This window comes from Musa acuminata, chromosome BXJ3-3 (genome assembly GCF_036884655.1).
Source record: "Musa acuminata AAA Group cultivar baxijiao chromosome BXJ3-3, Cavendish_Baxijiao_AAA, whole genome shotgun sequence".
In the NCBI taxonomy this organism is placed as follows: Eukaryota; Viridiplantae; Streptophyta; class Magnoliopsida; order Zingiberales; family Musaceae; genus Musa; species Musa acuminata.
The window spans coordinates 11,792,447-11,815,857 of NC_088351.1; the positions used below are offsets into that span (position 1 = coordinate 11,792,447).

A 23,411-nucleotide genomic window follows, 5' to 3' on the forward strand; every position below is an offset into this window, starting at 1 on the left:
CTTAATCTGGAGCCAACTGAGCCCTAAACAGATCCAAATTGGGCCGAATGAATCAGCACATTCGAACCCAGAATTCTTGGCCAATGGTGGCACCGCCAAGGCCGGCATTGGCACCGCCCAGGAGACTTAGTTTCCTAGGAATTCTGGGCAGTAGTACCACCCCTGTCAGGCGGTGGTACCGTTGGAAGTTATTGCTGCCAAATGATGGTACCGCCCCAGTCAAGCGGTGGTATCGTTAGAGCTCAATCTCCAAGCTTTGCCAGGCAGTGGCACCGCCCAATGTCAGATGCCAGATGGTAGTACCGCCTAGTTATGGCGGTGGTATCACCAAGACCCCGGAAATACGAGAGATGACACTTTTGAGCTCCAAATTCAAACCAGTTGGAGCCTATATAAATCCCACTCATTCCTGTATGAAAGGGTACCGAAAGCTTGCATTTATTCTGAGAATTTAAGAGCTTAAAAGTGTTGTAAAAGGCTAGAAGTTCTTCTTCATCTTTTCTTCTAAGTTTTGATCATTCAAGAGAGAAGTGAAAATCTGTAAGGGTTGTCTCTTAAGCCCATCAAAAGAAGTAAAGCTATAAAAGGGTGATTGGCCTTCGTCTATTAAAAGAAGGCCTCTAGTGGACATCGGTGACCTCATCTGAGGAGGAAGCCAAAAGTGGATGTAGGTCAAGATTGACTGAACCACTCTAAATTTTGGTTTGCATTTACATTCTGTTCTCTATCTTAATTGTAAGCTCCCTCCGTTGCTTTACTTCAACTATACTTTCGCTTGATCTTAAGTTGAAGAACTTTTCGAAACGGTTTTTTTTTATCAAAAACGCTTTTATTATACGAACGTCGCTTTAATCGTCGAAAGTTTTTCACTGTACTAATTCACCCCCCCCTCTTAGTGCTCTTGATCCTAACAATTGGTATCAGAGCGGGATTAACTATCAATTGGATTAAAACCCAAGAGAGATGACATACGTCAAAAACCAAGAGGGCCACTCTATTACACGTCCGCCCATGTTCAATGGGATTGACTACACCTATTGGAAGACCCAAATGAGGATCTTCCTTATTTCCATGGATTTTAAACTTTGGAATATTGTTGAAAATAGATTTACAAAGTCTTCTCTTCTAATGATCAATTGGAATGAATTGGAGACGAAGACTTTCGCTCTTAATGCAAAGGCTATGAATGTCTTATTTTGTGCACTTGATAAAAATGAGTTCAATCGTGTTTCGATTTGTGAAACTGCATTTGATATTTGGCATACACTCGAAGTGACTTACGAAGGCACAAGTAGAGTGAAAGAGTGAAAAATCAATCTTTTAGTATAGAAATAATACCCATAAGTTTCCTTGGGGTATCCTAAAAATTTGCATTGCTCTGTCCTTGATTCTAACTTATCGGGGTTGTGTCTTTTAACGTGGGCAGGGCAGCCCCAAATCTTAACAACCTTAAGATCAAGCTTTTTCCCTTTCCATATCTCATATGGTGTATACACTATTGACTTAGTTGGAACTCTGTTCAGAAAGTAAGCTGCGATCTCTAGAGCATATCCCTAGAATAAGAAGGGTAAGTCAGCGAAACTCATCATGGACCGTACCATGTCTAATAGCGTACGATTCCTCCTTCCAGAGACACCATTGAGCTGAGGTGTATAAGGAGGTGTCCACTGGGATAATATCCTATGGTCCTTGAAGAACTGAGTAAACTATGTACTTAAGTACTCACCTTCTCGATCTGATCGAACAGTTTTGATACTCTTTCCAGTCTGGTTCTCCACCTCATTCTTATACTCTCTGAATTTCTCAAAGGCCTTAGACTTGTACTTCATTAAGTACACATATCTATACCTTGAGAAATCATCAGTAGATTTAATGAAGTAGGAGTAACCTCCAATGACATGAGTTGACATGGGTCCATACGATGAAAAGATGGTTAAGTCAACACCTTCATTATAAGATGAGTCTGATTTGATGATATACCATCGAGGGACTCGACCAAGTATACCATGCCTTCAGGTCACCGGTGACATCTCTATATCGTAAGCAAGATAGCGAATCGCGATATAGGTGAGTCTCGAGGGACTCGACCAACTCAACCTACACCGGGAATTGATTCCTACTTATAACAATGGAAGGCCACGTGGGTTAATCTAATTGCCTCACGTTTACCGACTTAATATTATCGAGAGATGTTTTTATGATTTGGTCTCCTAATATGACATGTCACACATATACATATTTAATATATATCTATATCACATGCAAATATATATACATATCTAGTATGTGTATAAGCAATCACACCAGATGATCATGGACCACAACCTAATATGATTAAGCCCGAGCCAGTAGGCCTAATAACTCACATCAAGATCTATGTGTGCAACGGTGCATCTCCATGCCCTGTGATCGTCCATCTCATCCTCGTCGGTTCCGTCGATATCTTGATGCATCTTCATGCATAACGATCGTCCGTCTCGTGGGTCCCGCAATCACATCCATGCTCCCGTTGCACCTCCTCATGTGATTACAACTTAATCATAGGCACGCAGGCCCGACAATAAACGAGAAATATAATGGAGGCTTACAGACCTCAATAATAATAATCACAAATACATACATCACACGGTCCATGATCATCCGTCCACATCATACTACACATGTATAAATAGTCAACATCATATAGGACTACTAGATAATAATAAAAATAATAATCAACTAATCTTTTAATTAATTAATATTTTCTGAAATCAAGGACACGTAGGAAAATTTTCAATTCCTTAGGGTATTTTTATAATTTGGACAAAAGATAGAAACTAACGTTTCTAAAATTCACAGAGTAAAACTGTCTTTTTGCCCAAAACCCTAATAATCAATCCTAATTCGCCATGTATGTAGTCAATATGACAAAGGATAAATAGATAGATAGTAAATAAAGATATAAATCCTCTTATTCAAAAAAGATATATTTTTTTTATATAGCTCAATAACGAAAAAAAAACATGTAATTGATAAAAAAAAGAAATATTGCAACTTGTTATTGCAATTACCGAAGTAATAAAATACAAGTTTTTCACCATGGTTCCTTAATACTGGGCCAAACCTTTAAATGCTGTTAAATGGAGTCATTTACTCAAGTTGTATCAATTGCAATGCTATTCCACCTAAGTTAGCCAGATGAGGGAAAACATTCAATAGCACGCTGCTCACCAGTTGTTCCACACTGTAATCAATTCTCTTAACACAGTTGAGAGAAGTTATTATTCTCAATATATATAGTACTTCTTACTGGATGTACTTTTACCCATCTACTGATGTGACTGACACACTGTTTTGGACTCAGGTTGGTGGAGGCCTACAAAGATTAAGGGAAGTAATCCATATGTGGTGGAGTTCGATCTGCATGTAGAGATCAACCATAACACAATGAATTCCATTCTTATTAGTGTTGCATTACTCTGTAGTTGCTGATCATCTCCTACTGTGGATTCAAAGAGCAACAGGAGAGCAGAAATTGAGCTGCCTACATGACATGAATCCACCTTCCCCGACTTGGCACTCCTTCCTGCACCACAAACACCATGTAGTATCCCCTCGGAGCAATAACGGCGCTCGCCGGAGCCATCACTTCCACCATATAGCACCCGCCGCTGCTGCGACGAACCCCTCCCACCTCCAACACCAGCAATCTCTGGTTCATCGAGAACGAGTGCGTCGTGAACGCCGGCGCCACCATCGTCACCACCACCTCACCCACTCCTTCCTCCAGCTGGGCCTCGATGGACAGCATCTCCCCGTACGTTATCTCGGTCCCCGGCTCCATCCCAGTGATCCTTGGACGGCGAGGAGCTCCCAGGTAAGGAGGGTAGAAGGCCTCCAAGCTCAACTCGGTAGGAAACAGCACCCCGGAGAACTCGTACTTAATGTTCGGATTGCTGCCGCCGACCAGCACCCGTCCGTCCGGTAGCAGATGCGCCGTCGAATGGTAGACGCGAGGCGTCGTTGTCGGGCTGAGAACCTCGAACCCCTGGTTAGCGACGCCGGCGACACCACTCCTGTAGAGGACTGGGTGCAGCACCGGTTCCCTCCCCATGTACCAGCCGGCGCTGCCTTTCCCGGCGCCGTTGACGATGAGAACGTCTCCCGTGGGTAGTAATACCATGTCCCCCATCACCCGACCCATCGGCATCTCCTCCATCGTCCACGCAGGTGATTCGTCGGTTATCTTCAGCCAGCCGCAAGTGTTCGAGGCTGGCACGAAGTGCCCCTTCGCCGCCAGCGAGCTGGCGTTAGGCATCGTGCCACCGCATATCATGACCTCCGCTTCGATTGCGCCGGAGACGTTGTGCGGAAGCAAAATCGGCAGGAGGACCGACGAGCCCGTGCTCGGGTAGTTGCGAGAGATCCCGCCGGGCATCTCGGGGAATCTGCGAACCACTCGATGGTGCTCGTAATCTAGCAAGATGGCTTTCGTGTCGGCGAAGATGAAGAGGTTGCCGTCCGGGGAGAGATGAACGAACGGGTAGAGGTTGTTCTCTGACGCGTCCTTCGTCTCTCTCAGGAACGGCAACTCGAAGGTCGACGCGGCGCCGGAGCTCATCTCCTTGGGCACGAACTCGTAATCGAACTGCCCTCGCCCGCCCACCACGACGACTCGTCGTCCGTCGGGCAAGACGTGGGCGGACGCGTACCATCGCTTCACCGCCAGGCCCTCCTCGTCCTCGACCCAGTCGCAGCCCTCGCATGGCGAGAAGTACCGAACCGCGCGCTCGCCGTCGTTGAATCCACCGGTCTGGACGAGGGTGCCGTTGGCGGTGAGCGCGCCCGCGGAGCACCAGGTGTCGGTGAGCACGGTGAGCGGCCGAACGGAGCGGCCGAAGGGTTCGAACTCGACGGAGTGAGCCCAGCAGTCGTGACGGAGGGCTTGGTCGCGGGAGTCGTTGCGGCATCGCTTCGACGGCAACGAGATGTTGGAGGCGCCGAAGTCGGTGCGGTCGAAGACGATGACCTTGCCATTGGGCAGCAGCGCGACGTGCATGGCCGAAATGCCGATGCTTCGCTTCAGTAGCTTCCATCGGCCATTGTGCAGGATCTGGCCGTGGGTGGTGGTGAAGGCGGAGGAGAGTATGGCGAGGAGGAGAACGGCGACATTAGAAGCTGCCATTTTGATGCTTGATGTCAACAGTGTTTTTATCGTCATGTATAGACTTTGGGTTTATATAAGGTAAAAATGGTGGAAAGTACGGTTACGTGATCAAATAATTTCTTACACTTTTTTAATCAAATAATTTAATTTGTCCTTTTAGTTACTTCCCGTGATGATTAAATCAATCATATTATTCTTTCTTAGATTAGAAAAATGGTGGAGAGTACAATTACGTGATAAAACATTTTCTTTCATTTTTTCCTTTTAATTACTTCCCATGATGATTAAATCAATCATATTATTTTTCTTAACTTAATTTTTTTTTTGAAAAGTAGAATTAGATGATCAAATATTTTCTTTCATTCTTTAATCAAATAATTCGGCGTTTTCTTTTTTGGTTACTTCCCTCGATGATTACTTCAATCATATTATTCTGTCGTACATTAAAAAATTGTGGAAAGCAAAATTGCATAATCAATTTTTTTCTACATTTTTAATCAAATAATTCGGTCTTATCTTTTAATTACTTTCCAAGATGATTAAATTAATCATATTGTTCTTTCTTGCGTGGTCAAATATTTTCTTTCATTTTTTATAAAATAATTTGGTTTTTTTGTTTAGTTAATTCCAATGATGATTAAATCAATCATATTATTCTTTCTTACACTAATAAAATGGCGAAAAGTAAAATTACATGATCAAATATTTTCTTTCATTTTTATCAAATGATTCGTTTTTTAAATTACTTTCCATGATGATTAAATCGATCATATTATTCTTTCATACATTAAAAATTGGTGGAAGGTACAATTTACGTGTTCAAATATTTTCTTTCATTTTTCTTTCGGTTTTTTTAATTACTTCCCATGATTATTAATTCAATCATATTATTCTTTTTACATTAAAAATGGTGGAAAGTAAAATTACATAATCAAATATTTTCTTTCATTTTACCATCAAATAATTCCCTTTTTCCTTTTAATTACTTCCCATGATGATTAAATCAATCATATTATTCTTTCTTTTTATATGGAAATGTAGGTAGGTGAGCAACATTTATTTGGAGTCATAAGAGATGAGACAATGAGTACGTCACGCAAGTTCTTTCCCAGATTTACCTCCACGGTTATGAGTCAATATGTGATCCTCAACGTCGGAAGAGGAGCAAGCTGTCGTTTTTTTTTATTCTTAGAACTCTAATAAAAAGTCCATGGTGAATTATACTTTATGTTGCTGACTTTTTATGTATGGAAAGTCCATAGTGGATTATACTTTATACGGGATTTGAGAATTTCTTGTTTTTCAAAAGATAATTTTATTAAGAGTATGCAAACGAAACTGTTTATTCCCAAAAAAATTTGGATATGCTAACCTTACCCAAATTTGCAGCTAATAAGTTACTTGATTATATTCTTGAAAACAATATAGATAAGTCTTACACACACAATCTCTCTCTTTCTCTCTCTCTCTAGATTTTGATAAATATTTAATCATTTTCAATAGGGGTACGCTATGATGGAGGAGGGAGAGATGCACATATTGTAAGAGGAAAAGGGACTTCAATTTGGTAAGAGATTGGATGACTAGCCGGAGGATCAATCGACGTGCCGGTAGAAAAACTTTATGCCATGAGTTCGGGCATAGGGCCGAATGATTGAATATTGCACCAAGGAGATCAAAGTTTGCATGAGGTTAATATGTCGATTGGACAATACGTTGAAGAAGAGGATGATCCGTAGAAGAATGGGATGAAGCACCGGATGAACCAATGACATGTCAGACAACATAAAATTCTAGTCTTGCAATCAATTATGTTTCAATTGGTCATAGTTATGTCACAATTAAGTTAATTTTTGGTGTAACCATGCTAATTCAATTAAGGGCCCATTGAGCTTGAGTTGAGACTATTGTGGGCCAAGTGAAAGGCCCATTCGGTGACCCAAAGTCAAGAATACACTTTTTCAAGTTATCAAGCGATAGTACCGCTAGACTGGGTGGTGGGACCGCTCAGTTTCAATGCTGCAAGTAATAGTATCACCCAACACAGATGGTTATATCGCTAGGACCTAGGAAACTAGGGATGAGATCTTTTTTGGCTTTATTTTTTAAGCTATTTGAGGTTTATAAATACCCCACCCTTTCCTACTTAGAATAACACAAAATTGAGTAGAAAATGGAGAAAATATACTTGAGAAAATAGTGTTGCAATCTCTCTAAAGTTAATAAATCTCTTCCTTCTAGAGTTAAAATGTTTCTAAATGAGGAGTGAGGTTTAAAAGAGAGAGGTATAAAGGTTCTCTCCTGAGCGTGAAAAGGAGAAAGAGTTGTAAGGATAGTTGATCTTTGCCTATTAGAAAAAAGATTGATATTGAAAGCTAGTGGTCTCGAGTAAAGAGGAATTGAGAGTTAATGTAGGTTGGGACGACCAAACCACTATAAGGTCTGATTTGTATTTACTTTATACTTTTTATTTATATTGCAAATTGATTTCTTACTCTCACTATGCTCATTACGCTTTCATATGTTTTTAAGTTATATATCTTTCCGATATAGCTTTATTGAATAAAGTTTCTAAATCGGTAAGTTTTATAAAAGCACTAATTCACCCCCCCTCTTATTATAGTCTTAACAGTTAGTATCAAAGCCAAGGTTCTTCTTGTCTAGTTTAACACCCAAGAGAAATGACATTTACTAGCAATCAAGAGGGTCTTTCTATCATTCGTCCTCCTATATTCAATAGGACGGACTACACATATTGAAAAACTTGAATCAAAGTTTTTTTACTTTCTATGGAATTCGATTTATGGAATATTGTTGAAAGTGATTTTCAAAAGTCTTTCAAATTAATGAATAGATGGAATGATTTCGAGAAGAAATCTTTTTTTTTTTAATGCTAGAGCTATAAATATTATATTTTATGCTTGGAACAAAAATGAGTTTAATCGTATTTCTTTATGTGAAACTATACTTGTGATTTGACACATACTAGATGTAACTCATGAAGGCACGAATAGAGTAAAAGAATCTAAGATAAATATTTTGATATATGATTTTGAATTGTTTCGAATGAAGCCAAGCGAAACTATTGTTAACATGTACACCCATTTTACAGATATCATCAATAGTTTAAAAGCTCTTAACAAATGTCTTTATAATCTTGAACTTGTAAACAAAATTCTAATATCCCTTCCAAAAAGTTAGGACTAGTAATGACAATACAAGAATCAAATGACCAAAATAATTTTCTGCTTAAAGAACTTATCGGGTTTTTAATGACCTATAAAATGACTTGTATTGAACATAATTAACAGAAGAACAATTTTATAAAGAACAAGAAGGATTTGACATTACAAACTATAGAAGACTACTCGAGAGAAAACTCAAGTGATGATGATGATGATGACCTTGAACTCATCATAATAAAATTTAAAAAAGTTTATAAAATAAGAATTAAAAAATAAAAATAAACTTAAAAAAATAAAATAACTTGTTATGAATACAATTGGTCGAGACACTTCAAAAGCGAATGTCCGTAACTAAAAAAGAAGGTGCTCACACAAAATAAAATAAAGTACTCAAGGCGACATGGGAAAATTGACTACATATGAAGATAATGAGCAAATCAACAAAGACGAGATAGAGAACTACGCTTTTATGACTCTCAACAATGAGGTAACTCAACTGAAACCCTTTCACCTTACTATGAAATTATTTATATATTTCATAAAGTTTTACGATCACTTTCTAAAAATTGGGATTTGAAAGTAATGACAATACAAGAATCAAAGAACTTAAACCGTTTTCCAATTGAAGAACTTATTGGGTCCTTGATGATATTCATAACTTGTGTTGAACATGATGAACATGAGAATCACATTCGAAAGAACATGATGGATTTGACACTTTGAATAATATAATACCACTCGAGTGATGACTAAGTGATGATGATGATAACCTTGAACTTCTCACAATAAAACTTAAAAAGTTCTTAAAATAAAAATAAAAAAGTAAAAATAAACTTAAAAAGAAGAAGCTGCCAAAGAAGAAAAAAGTCTTCAAGGTAGCTTGTGACGAATTGAGCTCATCCAAAGATGAGAAGTAAACCAACAAAAACAAGGTGACAAACTATGCCTTAATGACTTTCGATGATGAGGTAACCAAAATCCCTTTACTTTATTTTAAAATTACTTGATGCATTTCATTGAGTCATTTTTAAATTAGTTTAGAAAAGTTATATATAAATTATATATATATATATATATATATATATATATATATATATATATATATATATATATATATATATATATATATATGTATATTAGACCTTGCTTATCTTTCTAGTGATTTTGAAAATGATCAAGAAAATTATATATTTTATGATAAAGGAATAAAATGTTAGATCTAATTCCTGTACATTTAATAAGATTAATCTTATGTATGTTTTTAAGAAGCAATAATGTATATCAAAATGATTTTCGTATTGCTTTTTGATTTCATTTAAAAATATTTTATGAAATCATACTTAATGATTTAATGATGTATGATAATTTTAAATCTTATGTTTTGGAATTGCATGTTACACTTTTGATCTTATATCTTTCATGACATGATTTCTTTGTATTTATGATTTGTATATCTCATAATATGATTGAATCATTGATGCAAATAAGGAAAATACATTACTACAACAAACAAAATGATTTTGATTAAAAACACTTTATGAAATTATGCTTGATGAAATAATATAATGATGATTTAAAATTATGCTTAATGAGTTTATATTTCAAAATTATGCATGATGATCTTTGTGATGATGAACTTTGCTTTTAAATGATGATACATATTTTTGTTTGGCATAAAAGACAAAGGCATGCTTATATTAAATCATATCACTTAAATTGAAACAAAAAAGGGAGAATGCATGTTTCTTGAAAAAAATCTATATCTTATCGAGTTTTCATCTTAGAGATCCTTAGTGATGAATCTATTTATATTTTGAATCTCTTGAACTATTAAAGTGATTTTAATGATTTTGATTTGAATGAGTTTTAACCAAATCATGTTTTTGATGATCGTAGATTTTATATGCTTGAATTGATATCTTGTTTTCCTACAATTCTTTTTGCTATTCACTAAAAGGGAGACTTATTCTAGTAAACCATAATATGTTACTTGACATCTTGATAATTTATGACTTGAGTTTTGTTATGTATTATTCCCTTCTTCTTCTTTCTTATTTATAATGACAAAGGGGGAAAAAAAAATCACTAGCATTTCAAGAGATCGATAAATCTCTTAGTTTCATTTTGAATCTCTTGAAAGGGACTTTGTTGATTTGACAAATTAAATGAGTTGAAAATAATGATGAATGTTTTGAAAATAAATGTTTGTATCATGTTTGATGATTTTACATTTTGAAATTATGCATGATGAGTTGAAGTGATATTGGTTTAAAAATATTTATTTAAATGCATGAATCGATAATCTTTTTGTCAAATGAATCATAATTTTTCTTGTGAATTCTTGGAATTATAACTTAAATCTTCTTTTTTAATCAAGATTGTTTCCTATCATACTATCTATTTACAAAAGAAAAAACTTGTTAAAAATGATATATGGTCTTTTGACATTCATGACTTGATTTCTCATCTTTGTTATTTACCTTTGTCATGATTTAAAAATTGATGTAAAGGGAAAAGAATTACAATGTTATTCTTTCCTTTTTTTTATAATGACAAATGGGGAGAAAAACTTGCTAGGAAGTAAAAGTGCTATCTTGTACATCTCAAGAGAGGCAATACTCATGATGCATGAACATCTCAAAAATTTGCTAGCTTGTATATTGGAAAATGATGTAAAACTTGCTAAAGTTGCTAGCTTATATGTTGTAAAATGAAGTAAACTTTTGCTAGCTTACGCTTTGCAAAGGAAGCAAAAATTGCATTTCTCAAAAAAGAGAAAGAAAATTACTAGCTTGCATGATGATAAAACTTGAGATTTATGTTTACAATGCAATGATTGAAATTATATCTCAAAAATTGGCTAGATGCACTTCTCCTTTTTGTTGATGATAAAGGGGGAGAAGATATGATGATATGAGAATTATACATGGTATGATGTAATATACTTTGATGTTTTGATACCATGATTATTTGAAATATTTATGATGATGTATGCAAAACTTATGATAATGATCCATGCAATGTAATGATATGCATATAATGTTTTACAAATATTCATGATTAAATTTGTTTTGACTTGAATTTAACTTGAATTCAAGGTTCTATCAATATTGCATATTGATAGGGAGAGTTAAAGTTAACTCTATCATTGTTAGGATTAGAGCGGCATTAAGAGGGGAGGGGTGAATTAGTGCAGTAGATTAAAACTCATAAGTTTGAAAACGATTTTGTAAATGCGTATAGATTTCGATTTAGATATCATAGTATATGCCTCCAAATCTATGATGTTAAGATCTCTATTTTGTTGTCGAGTTAAAGGCTTGTATAGATTGAGAGAAGTGATGGTGAAAAGGGTTGGTAAATCGGTGGATGTAGGCTACGGTTTAGGCTTGTTTTGTGGCTATTTTTGGTCCGGTTTGAGGGTGTGGTTTAGTAGATTTTTAGAGCTGTGATGGTAGTGGATGAAGGTTAGGGAAAAAGTTTTAGATCTATGGTAGATGGCAGCAAAGGTTTGATAGAAATCAGTGGAAGTTGCTGCAGGTATATGTTGTCTTGTAAGAGTAGAATTATCGTCGAAGTGATTTCTCAATGAAATTTTCAACAAAAACAAAGAAATTTGAGGAGGGAATTGACAAAAAAATATCATTTTATATGACAGTAACAATGACTAATTTAATCAAGAAAATTTTGACAGTATAACAGCAAGAAAATTGGTACAAGTTGTAATAGCAGAATTCTCATCGAAAAATTTCAATAGTTTTCTACGAAAATTTACAAAACACAAGAATGTTTTTAGAGATGAATTCCTTAATAGATCAATCTTAGATGGAAGCCAAGATTATCTATGAAGTGTATAAGAAATTTTGTTCAAAAAGGATTGCAAATAGATCAGTTAAGGCAACAATATGCGGCTGCAATTTTCTACAGCACATATTTTCAAGTGTAGCAGATTGGATGTAAAAGATCAGTGGTTTATATTGAAATTTTTTTGATGAAACTAAAGGAAAATCTACTATTAGGAAGTGTCAAAGCTGTCATAAAAATTTTGTAAAGATTTAGAGAGAAAAATCACAGTTGCAAAATCAAACATATTATGCTATGTGGTTGGAATTCTACAATGCATCTTTCGTCTTAGAGATAAAAAATTTATGACGAAAAGTTTATGCAGCAATATAGGAACATTTTTTTTTTGTATTTTCAAATAGTTTATGCAGCAATTTAGGGGATCAGCCTCCTCAAAACTCTATAGGGTTCCTTCCTCCAGGTTGCTACTCAAAGACTACTAAAAGGATTGAACTGTTCATTGAGAAAAGAGGATGAATACATGACTCTTTATAGGCATTATAAACCACAACTTCTAATAGGACTCCTACTCAAGACTCTTACTTTTAACCAACTCCTAATATGACTCCTACTTAAGACTCCTACTTCTAACCAACTCCTAATGCTTCTCTAAGAAGGAACCTCCAAACTAAACCTAACCTTACCCGATCTCTTCATCTCTTTAATAGGGGTCGGCTAGGTAGGTTTTACATAAATGCCCCTTTAAATGAAACTCAATTAGGACTCTCCTAGCTAGAGTCCTAACAGACTTGCCCTCTTCAAATCAGCCTTGTCCTCGAGGCTGACGCTCCATGAATTCTGAGAATTTGAACTTTAAGTCATCATAGTTCTCCCAAGTGACATCTTCTACTGGTAGATTCGCCCATTGTGTTATCACTTCAGTAATGGGTCATCGTCGTCAAGTTATGATCAATCAATCAATAATAACACTCGGTTAGGTCTGGAGTTCTCCTTAGGTAGTCATATTTGGTAGATGGCTTTGGGCTGTCTCGTTTTGTCCCAAGTTGAGCTTTAAACATGACACGTAGAAGACTGACTAGATGGATTCGGGAGCTGGCGGGTAAGTCCAATCTGTATGCTATCACTCTAATGCGCTCCAAAATTTGGTAGGGTCCATAGAACTGAGGTGAAAGCTTCATAGATGCTCTGGTCTAGATTGATGTTTGCTTGTATGGCTAGAGTCATAGGAAGACCCAATCTCCTATTGAAAATTCTCTTGCGCTTTATGTTGATCATATTGTTGTTTCATCCTTGCTTGAGTTATAGTGAGATTATCTTTTAGCAACTTCAGTATTTTATCTCTGTCCTGTAGTTTCCTATTTACTAGTTCTACTTTAGAGGTGTCCAACATATATTTTGGGATCATAAGGGGAGGTCAGCCATACATAGCCTCATAGGGAGTACATTTTGTAGATGAATAATAAGTTATATTATACCACCACTCAGCCCATGGAAGCCACTTTATAAAACGTTGGTCACTAGTGAAGCATCTGAGGTATGTCTCCAAGCACCTGTTCACCACTTCAGTCTGGTCGTCGGTTTGTGGGTGATACGTCATACTCATTTTCAATTTAGTGCCCTACATATGGAATAACACTATCTAAAATCTGCTCGTGAAGATCATATCACGATAACTTATAATAGATCTCGTCATCCCTTATAATGTTTTAATATTCTCCATAAAGATTCGAGCAATACTAGAAGTGATGTAGGGATTACGAACAGTGCAAAAGTGAGCATACTTTGTAAGGCGATCAACCACGACAAGAATTGTACCTTTTTCTTATGATTAAGGAAGCCCTTTGATGAAGTCCATTAATATATAAGTCTATATTGAGTCTGGGATAGGTAGAGGTTGCAGCTTTTTGGGACTTGCCACTGTCTCGCCTTTATGTCGTTGACATACATCACATTCTGCCACAAATTTAGCAATAATATTTTCCCTACCTAATAAAAATTTTGCTTAGTTCTCTTATAGGTTCTAAGGAACCCGAAGTGCCTGATCGTAAGTGTGTAATGCATCCCTTGAAGGATGATCTTTATGCAAGTAGAATTTGGCACAAGCATAATGCGACCCTTATAGCGCAATTTTTTTGAGTCCCAACTATAATGAGCCATGGAGCTTGGTGCTTCCTCCAATTTTTTTATGATCTTACTAGTCTCCATATCTTTCTACCATTCCCTCTTAATATCCTCAAGGAAGTTGCTGGTCGGAAGTGAAACGGTCGAAAATTTAGTTTGCTCGGGTAGCCGCGAAAGCACATCTGCAACAATATTCTCTTTCCCTTTTTATAAGTAATTTCATAATCATATCCAAGAAGTTTTGTCACCCATTTTTGCTACTTGGGGGAAGTAATCTTCTGTTCCAATAAATATTTTAGGCTTTTATGGTCGGTCTTGATTTGAAAGCATCGTTCGATCAAGTACGATCTCCATTTGGTCACTGCATGCACAATCGCAAGCATCTCCTATCGTAAATAATCTTGAGATGGGAAGGAGATAATGCCTTACTAGTATTAGTGAGGGGGTGGCCATCTTGTATTAGTACAGTACCAATTCCGACTCCGGAGGCATCGACTTTAATAACAAAAGTCTTGCCGAAGTCGAGTAGCGCTAGTACGAGCGTTGTCGTTATTGCGGCTTTAAGTTCGTTGAAGGCAATGGTGGCTTTGTCCCACCATTGAAAGGTATCTTTTTTCAACAAGTATGGGTGCACTGATATTTTCATAGTTTTTTACAAAATTACGATAGTAGCCTATTAAACCGAGAAAGCCGCGCATCGATTTTATGTTCCTTGGGGTCGGTCAGTTCTGTATTACTTCAATTTTAGAGGGGTCCATCGTCGTAGCTTCCTCTGATATGATATGCTCGTGATATTCCATCATCTATTGAAGAATGTTACTATCCATGCAGCATTCCAAATAAGATCTTGACCCCAACATATTGTATCCACACCGCAGGCGACCCAAGTAAGATCTTGACCCCAACCCACACATCTTATGACCAACAAGAAACAAAGAAAAGAAGTGGGTTTTTCTTGATGTGTGTTCCTCTCTGTTGTTGGCAATATCAGTTTGAATCTGTAACCTTGTTTCTAGAATAATTTTGTTGTAAAAATTCAAATGCCTGGCTGCTTGCTAGCTGCATATTTGTTTGGCCATTGCTAAATAGCTGTTATAGGGGCCAATATTAGCAGTATTCATATCAGCTGGTGCACTCGTTATATCTCGTGGTAAATATCAAATGCATCGAGTACTTGGTTGGATAGTCCTCTGATACATTTGCTGTGCATCTGTCAATATTCAAAGCATATTAGGTTAACTAAGTCCTCCATGGTCAGAGAACATATTACAAGTAAATTGCATGTCCTATATATGCTCAGATAACATTCTGTGTTGGACATGTCTGTCTTGTTATGATCAGATCTGCCTGTTCAAACACATTGTCCACAGAGTAGTAAATCAATCTAACTGTGTTTCAGGCTCAAGTCATTTATCTAAAATATGTAGCCCCAAATAAAATTTTCTCACACTTTCACAATTTAAGGTTCTCGAGATTTGACATCTGTATTGTTAAAATTTATTTTGGTTGTGCAACATTGTTGGGATATGCCAAAGAGAATGTAATAGATAGAGGTGTTGAGAATGTAAAGACAACCCTACAAAACTTTGTTGGGATATGCCAAAGAGAAGGATTTGGATCATTCGGAAAGTAATAAAATTAAAATATCTCAACCCATTTCAAGGATGCACCTGAACGGAGGGGGTTTTTAGTGTGTGTCGGGATGATCGTCGTTGAATGGAGACAATGGTTAATGTTGGGAATAATAATGTGAGTCATTCCATCTAATTGACTGTGCTATCAATATAGACATCCTGTCCGTGTTTAGTTGTCATTCTAATATAATATAATATAATATAATATAATATAATATAATATAATAGGGATCTGACTGATGTGTGGATTCATAGTTCCACATCAATGATATGCTTTCGGCCTCAAACTTGTCTTTATTTTTGGTAGATAATGCAACTAATTTGCTAGGTATTGTTGAAATATACAGAGAACTCAGGAGGGACGGTCGGTCTCTCGAGGCAAAGGTTGATGTTTGAGTAGGAATTATTTCTGCCTAAATATAATCTATTAAGCCATATTATATATACACAACTCTATCAGAATGATCAAATCTTTCTCAGAATTCCTCTCTTTCACTGCAAACTTTTGGCATGGCGTTGACACTGAAAATTTTTCTCATGTCATGCATTGTTTTCTAAAGATTTAAGCATCCCAAAAGCGACAAGCGAAGCAAGGAAATGACTGATGGAATCTGTGCTACAAATGATTCTTACGCCACAAAACTAATACATCATCTTTATAGTTCTCATTCCATTTAGTTGAGATATCATGATATAAAAAATGACCTCTGACCTTTCCAATGTCTGAAAACCTAAACACAGCAGCAATCAAGGATTCTTTTTTCTGGTGTTGTTAGTCTTGTTCTTCTACCTTGTCAAGTATTGGATCACAATAAGCCAGCCATATCAGCATCGACTATAGTCGACTCATTCCATAAGTTTTCAGTGATTGTGGTTGTGACAACCAACCTCCACAAATCCATTAAACAATCAAAGCATATGCTGCAGTACCTGAGTTAAATTATATGATCCAGAGGTACAAACAATTGAGTGGGTGAAGTATTCAATGACACCCAAGAACAAGGACAGCTACCCACCAGTTTTAGCTCTTTGTTCTTACTCCGTCTACTTCCTCGAGTTCCAAGCACCATTGACCTTCTCTCTTTCACTACTCGGATAGGGATGCTTCAGAGATGCATCTGCTGCTGCTTCTCCCTCGAGGGGCGTGAGGCTGCACGAAGGTATCGTATGGTCCTGCTCCTGCATGCATACTACTGTTTCAACTTCTTCTTGAGTTGTGATCACAACTAGTATTGTTCAGATCACACAAGGGCCATGGTGGCGGCGGCTATCCTTGGGAAATCTACACCCTGAAACAGCTCGTCCATGCAACGAGGAACTTCCATGAGGACAACAAGCTCGGAGAAGGCGGCTTTGGGACTGTCTACTGGGGTAGAACTGACAAAGGAGTGGAGGCAAGTCACTACTCATCATACATAAGAGTCTCTCTGTCATGGAGTGACTTGTTGCTGTCGTGTAGATCGCTGTGAAGCGGCTCAAGGCCATGACGGCCAAGGCGGAGATGGAGTTCGCCGTCGAAGTGGAGGTGCTGGGGAGGGTAAGGCACAAGAATCTACTGAGCCTGAGAGGTTTCTACGCAGGTGGCGAGGAGAGGCTGATCGTTTACGATTACATGCCCAACCACAGCCTGCTCAGCCATCTCCATGGCCGTCGCTCCGCCGATCTGCTCCTCGACTGGCCTCGCAGGATGCAGATCGCCATCGGAGCAGCGGAAGGACTCGCGTGAGTTGAGTCGGGTTCATGATGTTACCATCGTTGCCAGGTGTTTGATTCAATGCCCTCCCGACCTGTTTCAGGTACTTGCACCATGAGGCGAGCCCTCACATCATACACCGAGACGTGAAGACCAGCAACGTGCTGCTCGACGCCGACTTCTGCGCCAAAGTGGCCGACTTCGGGTTCGCGAAGCTGATCCCGGAGGGAGTGAGCCACCTGACGACGAGGGTGAAGGGGACGCTGGGCTACCTCGCACCTGAGTACGCCATGTGGGGGAAAGTCGCCGAGAGCTGCGACGTGTACAGCTTCGGCGTTCTGCTGCTGGAGATCGTGAGCGCCAGGAAGCCCATCGAGAAGCTACCCGGCGGCGTCAAGCGCGACATAGTGCAGTGGGCGGCGCCGCTGGTGGAGAAGGGCGCGTGGGAGCGCATCGCGGACCCACGCCTCGGGGAAAGGTTCGAGCCGGCGGAGCTGCGGAACGCGGTGGCGGTCGCCTTGCGGTGCACCGACCTCAACCCCGACAACCGGCCCACCATGAAGGAAGCGGTGGAGCTCCTCAAAGGCCGGGGGTTGTGGAAGAGGACGAAGGATGTAGCGGTGGAGAAGGCAATCGGCGAGGAAGGGGACGAGGAGGAGGATGCCGGAATAAGCGAACCTTCTCAGCCTGAGAGGCAGAGCTGGAAAACCACAATAGTGAGGTAGAGCAACGCTCTGTTCTCATTATCAATGTCAACGTGTGGGACGTAAACTTATATATATATATATATATATATATATATATATATATATATATATATATATATCCCAATTCATAAACTTTCTATGTTCATACTATCATTTCATTCCACATGTACTATAAGCAACATATCTTATCCTATGACTTCCTCATATTAATCACCTTCATATCAGAAATCATGATATTTGACATGCATTTCTTGAGCTAAATAAATGGATCGATCCATTTCTTTCAAAAATTGAAGTCTAACTATGTATTCTGTGATTGGAGTGAGGTGCTTTATGAGAAAATAAAAATTGAAGTTTACATCTCCTTCCAATTTGCATTTTCGATCAAGTACACATCTGCACAACCAAAAATATGAGAAAATCATAGAGATCACCCCAAAGAATCAAAGAATGTACATTTTGAATCAATCACTGACAATTCTCATTGCAAATGATTAATGAAATTGCTAGATTTTGTGGATAAATTGAGTTCTTGAGGTATCGAAATTACGAGGAGGATGTAAACAAGGAAAGACACAAGTGACGATCTAGTTGAGGTAGTTACAAGAAATAGAGAACCTTAATTTCTCATGCTAATTTGTCTCCATACCTGCGTCTCATGCATTTAGTGCCAGAATACTCAAGAGTGCATTGCATCGCATCACATTGCATTGCATTGCATTGATTCTGGAGTGCATCGAGGGTACTGCCTTCAGTCCGAGTGGTATCAGAGCTACGAAAGAATAACAAGCTCGCTCATACCTGCGTCTCATGCATTTAGTGCCAGAATACTCGAGAGTGCATCGCATTGCATTGATTCGGGAGTGGATTGAGGGTACTGCCTTCAGTCCGAGTGGTATCAGAGCTACGAAAGAATAACAAGCTCGCTCATACCTGCGTCTCATGCATTTAGTGCCAGAATACTTGAGAGTGCATCGCATTGCATTGATTCGGGAGTGCATCGAGGGTACTGCCTTCAGTCCGAGTGGTATCAGAGCTACGAAAGAATAACAAGCTCGCTCATACCTGCGTCTCATGCATTTAGTGCCAGAATACTCGAGAGTGCATTGCATTGCATTGATTTGGGAGTGCATCGAGGGTACTGCCTTCAGTTCGAGTGGTATCAGAGCTACGAAAGAATAACAAGCTCGCTCATCAGAAAGGAGGAGATACCGGACAGATCCCAGTACGTAATTCTAGTCCAAGCTGTTGCAGTTGCAGAACCCCCAAGCACTACTGGGAACTCAATCTAATTCACATTAGTCAGATCAACTTCCGATTCTTTTGTTCGCACGATTCATTTGCCTGGAAACAAACTCTGCTTCTTTCCATCTTCCCCTTTCTTCAAGTGTAAGTTTTAGAGCATATAAACAACTTGAAGAAACATGTGCACTGGCTCTTTCATTCATTTCATACAACACCCTAAATGCCTCCGAAGCCCTTCCACTTAAACAAAGCCCACCAATCACCAAACCATAAACATCATCATTAACATTCTCACACTTATCCAAACTAAAAAGCAACATCTCTTTAGCCTCCAGGAATTTCTGGTTCGCACACAGAGATGGAATCAACTCCTCCATCTTCACGCGATAACCATTATGGTAAAGCAATCCAACAATCTTGAGAGCTGTGTCATTTAGGTTATCTCCAAACAAACTGCTGACAACATTCGTCGAAAGATCGATATTAGGGCGAATCTTCCTTTCCACCATCAAGGTGACCAATTCACCAGCTTCTTTAGCATACCGACTTTTCTTTGCCAATCCCGCGAGTACTGAATGGAATGTACCTGTGCTAGGCCGATGCCAAGTGTTCAACATTTTCCTAAAAGCCTCCCAAGCAAAGCCTATCTTCTCCTGCTGCATGAATCCCTCGATCAGTGTTTGAAAAGTTGCAGCATCTGGCACAAGGTCTCTTTTACCCATCGACACCAGCAGCTCATACCCTTCTCTCAATCGCTCCTCCTTGCAGTGTCCCAAGATCACCGTCTTAAATGCTGCCACATCTACTTTGGCTTGCTTATCCAACAACTGTTGAAGCAACATCCTTGCCTTCTCTGTCTTCCCATTCTGACACAAGTAGTCGAATATTGGGTTATAAGCTGCCAGCAGGGGAATGCCTCGCTTCCTGAACACCTCGTTCTCCAACAGCTCATCAACGAGCTCCTCAGCTCGTACAAACTCGCCTTTTTCACACAGGCCCTTTATCATGGTACTGTAAGTTGCAGAATCACGTTTCACTCTCATCTCCGCCATTCTTTCAAACACGTTAAGTGCATCGCTGATGCTGCCCAGGTTGCAATGCGCAGCTATCAGGGTGTTAAACGTGCAAGTATCCGGCCTAAAAGTCAACTCTTTGCCACCATCATCTCCTGGTTCCATGATCCCCTTGACCAAATCCATCCTCCGTGCTTCGCAAAGCCCTTGGATGAGGGTATTGTATGTGATCTTATTAGGTTTGAGGCCGAGCGCCACCATCTGGTGGAAGAGCTCCACGGCCTCATCCGGGAGGAGTTTGCTGCAGTAGCCGCGGATCAGAGTGGTGTAGGAAACAACATTCGGTGCAAGATCGGAGCTTTTTGTCCGCATTCCGTTAAGGAGATTGTGGGCGATGCGGACCTTGCCTGCGCGGCAAAGGCCGTCGACAAGTGTGTTGTAGGTGACGACGTCTGGGGCGCAGCCGTGCCGCGGCATCTCATTGAAGAGGCGGAAGGCCTCGTCGACCATGGAATTGAGACAGAAGCCTCGGATGAGGGTGTTGAAGGTGCAGACATCGGGCCGGACTGCGGTGGCGAGCATCTCGTCAAAGAGGGCAGAGGCGGCGCGGGTGCGGCCACGGCGGAGGAGGGGAGCGAGGAGGGAATTGTAAGAGAAGACAGAGGGGAAGGGGATAAGGCGGAAGAGCCGGACGGCGGAGCGGAGATGGCCGGCGGCGGCGAGGCGGCGGACGAGGGCGTTGAAGGAGTGATCAGGGAAGGAGGATGGGGGGAGGAATAGGAGGAGGTCGAGGGCGGGGCGGAGAGCGCGGGAGCGGAGGAGGAGGTGGAGGGCCTTGGCGGCGGCGCGGGGGTCGAGGGGAAGGTGGTGGCGGGACCAGAGGAGGAGGGGACCGGCGGCGGAGGGGCGGCGGAGGAGGGAGAGGGAGCGGAGGAGGGCGGAGGGGGTGAGGTCGGAGGCATGGGAGCGGGCGAGGGCGGAGAGGGCAGCGTCGAGGGACGGGGGCCAATGGCCGGCGTGGTGGGCGTTGACGAGGTTAGCGATGGCGTGGGCGAGGTCGATGTTAGGGTCTGAGCTGAGGTGTGAAGGTCTGGATTCGATGGAGGAGGAGGTGGAGAAGGCAATGGAGGCGCAGCGGAGGGCACGGGCGCGTCCGAGACGAAGCATCGCATTGGTGCTTCCGGTTGCAGTCTCCCCGGATCTTGAAGCACTAACGATGGATGAAGGCGGGTCGAATTCGGATCCAAGTTATCTAAGGTCGGCACCGGAATCCGATAAGTTGAGTAACCTTTTCATGTACCATGTCGTGAACTAAGTGGGTGAGAGGGTTGTGTCGTAACCAACAGGCAAGTGGTTGCTGGATCCCGAGGCGATGACTTCTCCTGCCGACCTCCGGAGGAGCTGCGCGCGCCTCCTTCTACCATTTCTCCCCTCCAAGCAAGGATGATACTGCGCAGCCTCAATACTCCCATTTCCATCCCAACTAAATGAGGATTCTGTCTTTTGCCCATCCTGCCTTGTCAATTCTCGGATACGAAATCCTCCGAAACCACTTTCTGTGCTTGTCGGTTCTGCAAAGCCCGTGTCCTCGAAGAGAAGCATAGTCACATTCAATCTTCTTTCGATCTAGAGGTTGTGTTGGAGAAGGAGGTGAATGTTAGGATCTTTTTTATGAGTTTTTAAATAATGTTTGTTAAATCTGTTTAGTCCAATTATTTATTGATTGGTTCAGTTAAAATCAAGTAAAAATTTATTTAATATTTATTTATTATTAGAGTTCAAGTCCCGATGACTTTGGGTGGAACTCTATAAATAGGGATGTAACTGTTTCTTTTTAGTAATATATAAAAAATACTATTCTGTCTTTGGACAAACCCTAGGAGGCCGATCCCCTCGAAGCGATTAAGGAGGGCCGATCCCCTTGAAGCGATTAAGGAGACCGATCTCCTCGAAGTGATCATTATCATTCCCTTTTCTCCCATTTCTTTCACGATAAGACTTTAGGGTCTTATCAGTGAACAACTAACTCATGTAAGACTTGGTCCCTCAGTTTGTATGGTAATTTCTTCGGTCGAACTCCCCCTTTGGACTTGTTGAGTTGCCCAAGAAACGGGCATCTACTTGGAGAGAAGATGAGGAAGATTTAACCCATTTCAAGAATGGGAGAGGCCATCTTCAGTTTCTAATAAAAAATCATGAACTATCCTTCGTACTACTCCTAGAAACTCATCTCAATAAGGATCGGAGATGCAACTTCATTAGACGCCTCAACAACATTTTGGGATGGAGTTTTCAGTGCAACCATCGATCGATTCGGTGAGTGACATTTTGGTTGTCTGGCACAAAGATTGGCTGCGGGCTACTGAAGTCTATAAGAATCATGAAGCACTTTGTTTGGTTGTGGAGAAGTATAGTTTTTGAGTGCCCTGTCTTTTTACTATTATTGTTCCTGTTAGTACCAATGCTTCTATTGGATGACCTCTTTGGAATTGGTTCACTCTTGTTAATCTAGATTCTTTCCTCAGTTTATCTGTGGTGATTTAAATTCGATTGCTTTCCTTGAGGAAAAACTTGATGGTAGACCTTTTCAACTGAATCGTTATGTTTAAGATTTTTTAGATTTTCTGTTTAATATGGGTTCCATCGATTTGCTTGAACCAATAAACAATTTGATGCTTCTCAAAATTTTGCTCGGCTTGACAGAGTTCTGGCGAATGATTGCTAGTGTGCTAAATTCTCTAATCCTGTGATTCAATATTTGTCCAAGGTCACCACTTATTATTTCTCTCTTGCTCAATTTGGGTCTTTCTCATAAGGGTCCTCGTAAATCTCCCATTTTTCATTATAAATGTTAAGAAATTTA

The 23,411-nt window shown here is 39.9% G+C and overlaps 3 protein-coding genes across 3 annotated transcripts; 1 reads left to right on the forward strand and 2 right to left on the reverse strand.

Annotated features, from left to right (window-relative positions):
* Window positions 1-3,510: 3,510 nt before the first annotated feature.
* LOC135633182 (aldehyde oxidase GLOX1-like) lies at window positions 3,511-5,256 on the reverse strand. The gene has a single exon (XM_065142356.1). The coding sequence runs from the start codon at window positions 5,198-5,200 to the stop codon at window positions 3,524-3,526; it is 1,677 nt and encodes a 558-aa protein (XP_064998428.1). The 5' UTR covers window positions 5,201-5,256; the 3' UTR covers window positions 3,511-3,523.
* An 11,612-nt stretch (window positions 5,257-16,868) lies between these two features.
* Window positions 16,869-18,406, forward strand: LOC103973560 (PTI1-like tyrosine-protein kinase At3g15890). The gene is made up of 4 exons (XM_009388168.3): window positions 16,869-17,050; window positions 17,131-17,284; window positions 17,350-17,612; window positions 17,687-18,406. Exons 1-4 carry the CDS (start codon window positions 16,992-16,994, stop codon window positions 18,306-18,308), a joined length of 1,098 nt encoding a protein of 365 aa, XP_009386443.1. The 5' UTR covers window positions 16,869-16,991; the 3' UTR covers window positions 18,309-18,406.
* Window positions 18,407-18,743: 337 nt separating this feature from the next.
* LOC135632494 (pentatricopeptide repeat-containing protein At1g02060, chloroplastic-like) lies at window positions 18,744-21,715 on the reverse strand. The gene has a single exon (XM_065141101.1). It carries the CDS (start codon window positions 21,713-21,715, stop codon window positions 19,598-19,600), a length of 2,118 nt encoding a protein of 705 aa, XP_064997173.1. The 3' UTR covers window positions 18,744-19,597.
* Window positions 21,716-23,411: the final 1,696 nt, after the last annotated feature.

What these genes read in the sequence shown, in the direction of transcription:
- LOC135633182 (XM_065142356.1), bottom strand. Translation starts at nt 5,200, where the DNA reads ATGACGATAAAAACACTGTTGACATCAAGCATCAAAATGGCAGCTTCT.
- LOC135632494 (XM_065141101.1), bottom strand. Translation starts at nt 21,715, where the DNA reads ATGCTTCGTCTCGGACGCGCCCGTGCCCTCCGCTGCGCCTCCATTGCC.
- LOC103973560 (XM_009388168.3), top strand. Translation starts at nt 16,992, where the DNA reads ATGCTTCAGAGATGCATCTGCTGCTGCTTCTCCCTCGAGGGGCGTGAG. An exon ending in GGGCGTGAGGCTGCACGAAG is followed by an intron (nt 17,051 to 17,130) that starts GTATCGTATGGT and finishes AGTATTGTTCAG; the next exon opens with ATCACACAAGGGCCATGGTG. An exon ending in GGAGCAGCGGAAGGACTCGC is followed by an intron (nt 17,613 to 17,686) that starts GTGAGTTGAGTC and finishes GACCTGTTTCAG; the next exon opens with GTACTTGCACCATGAGGCGA.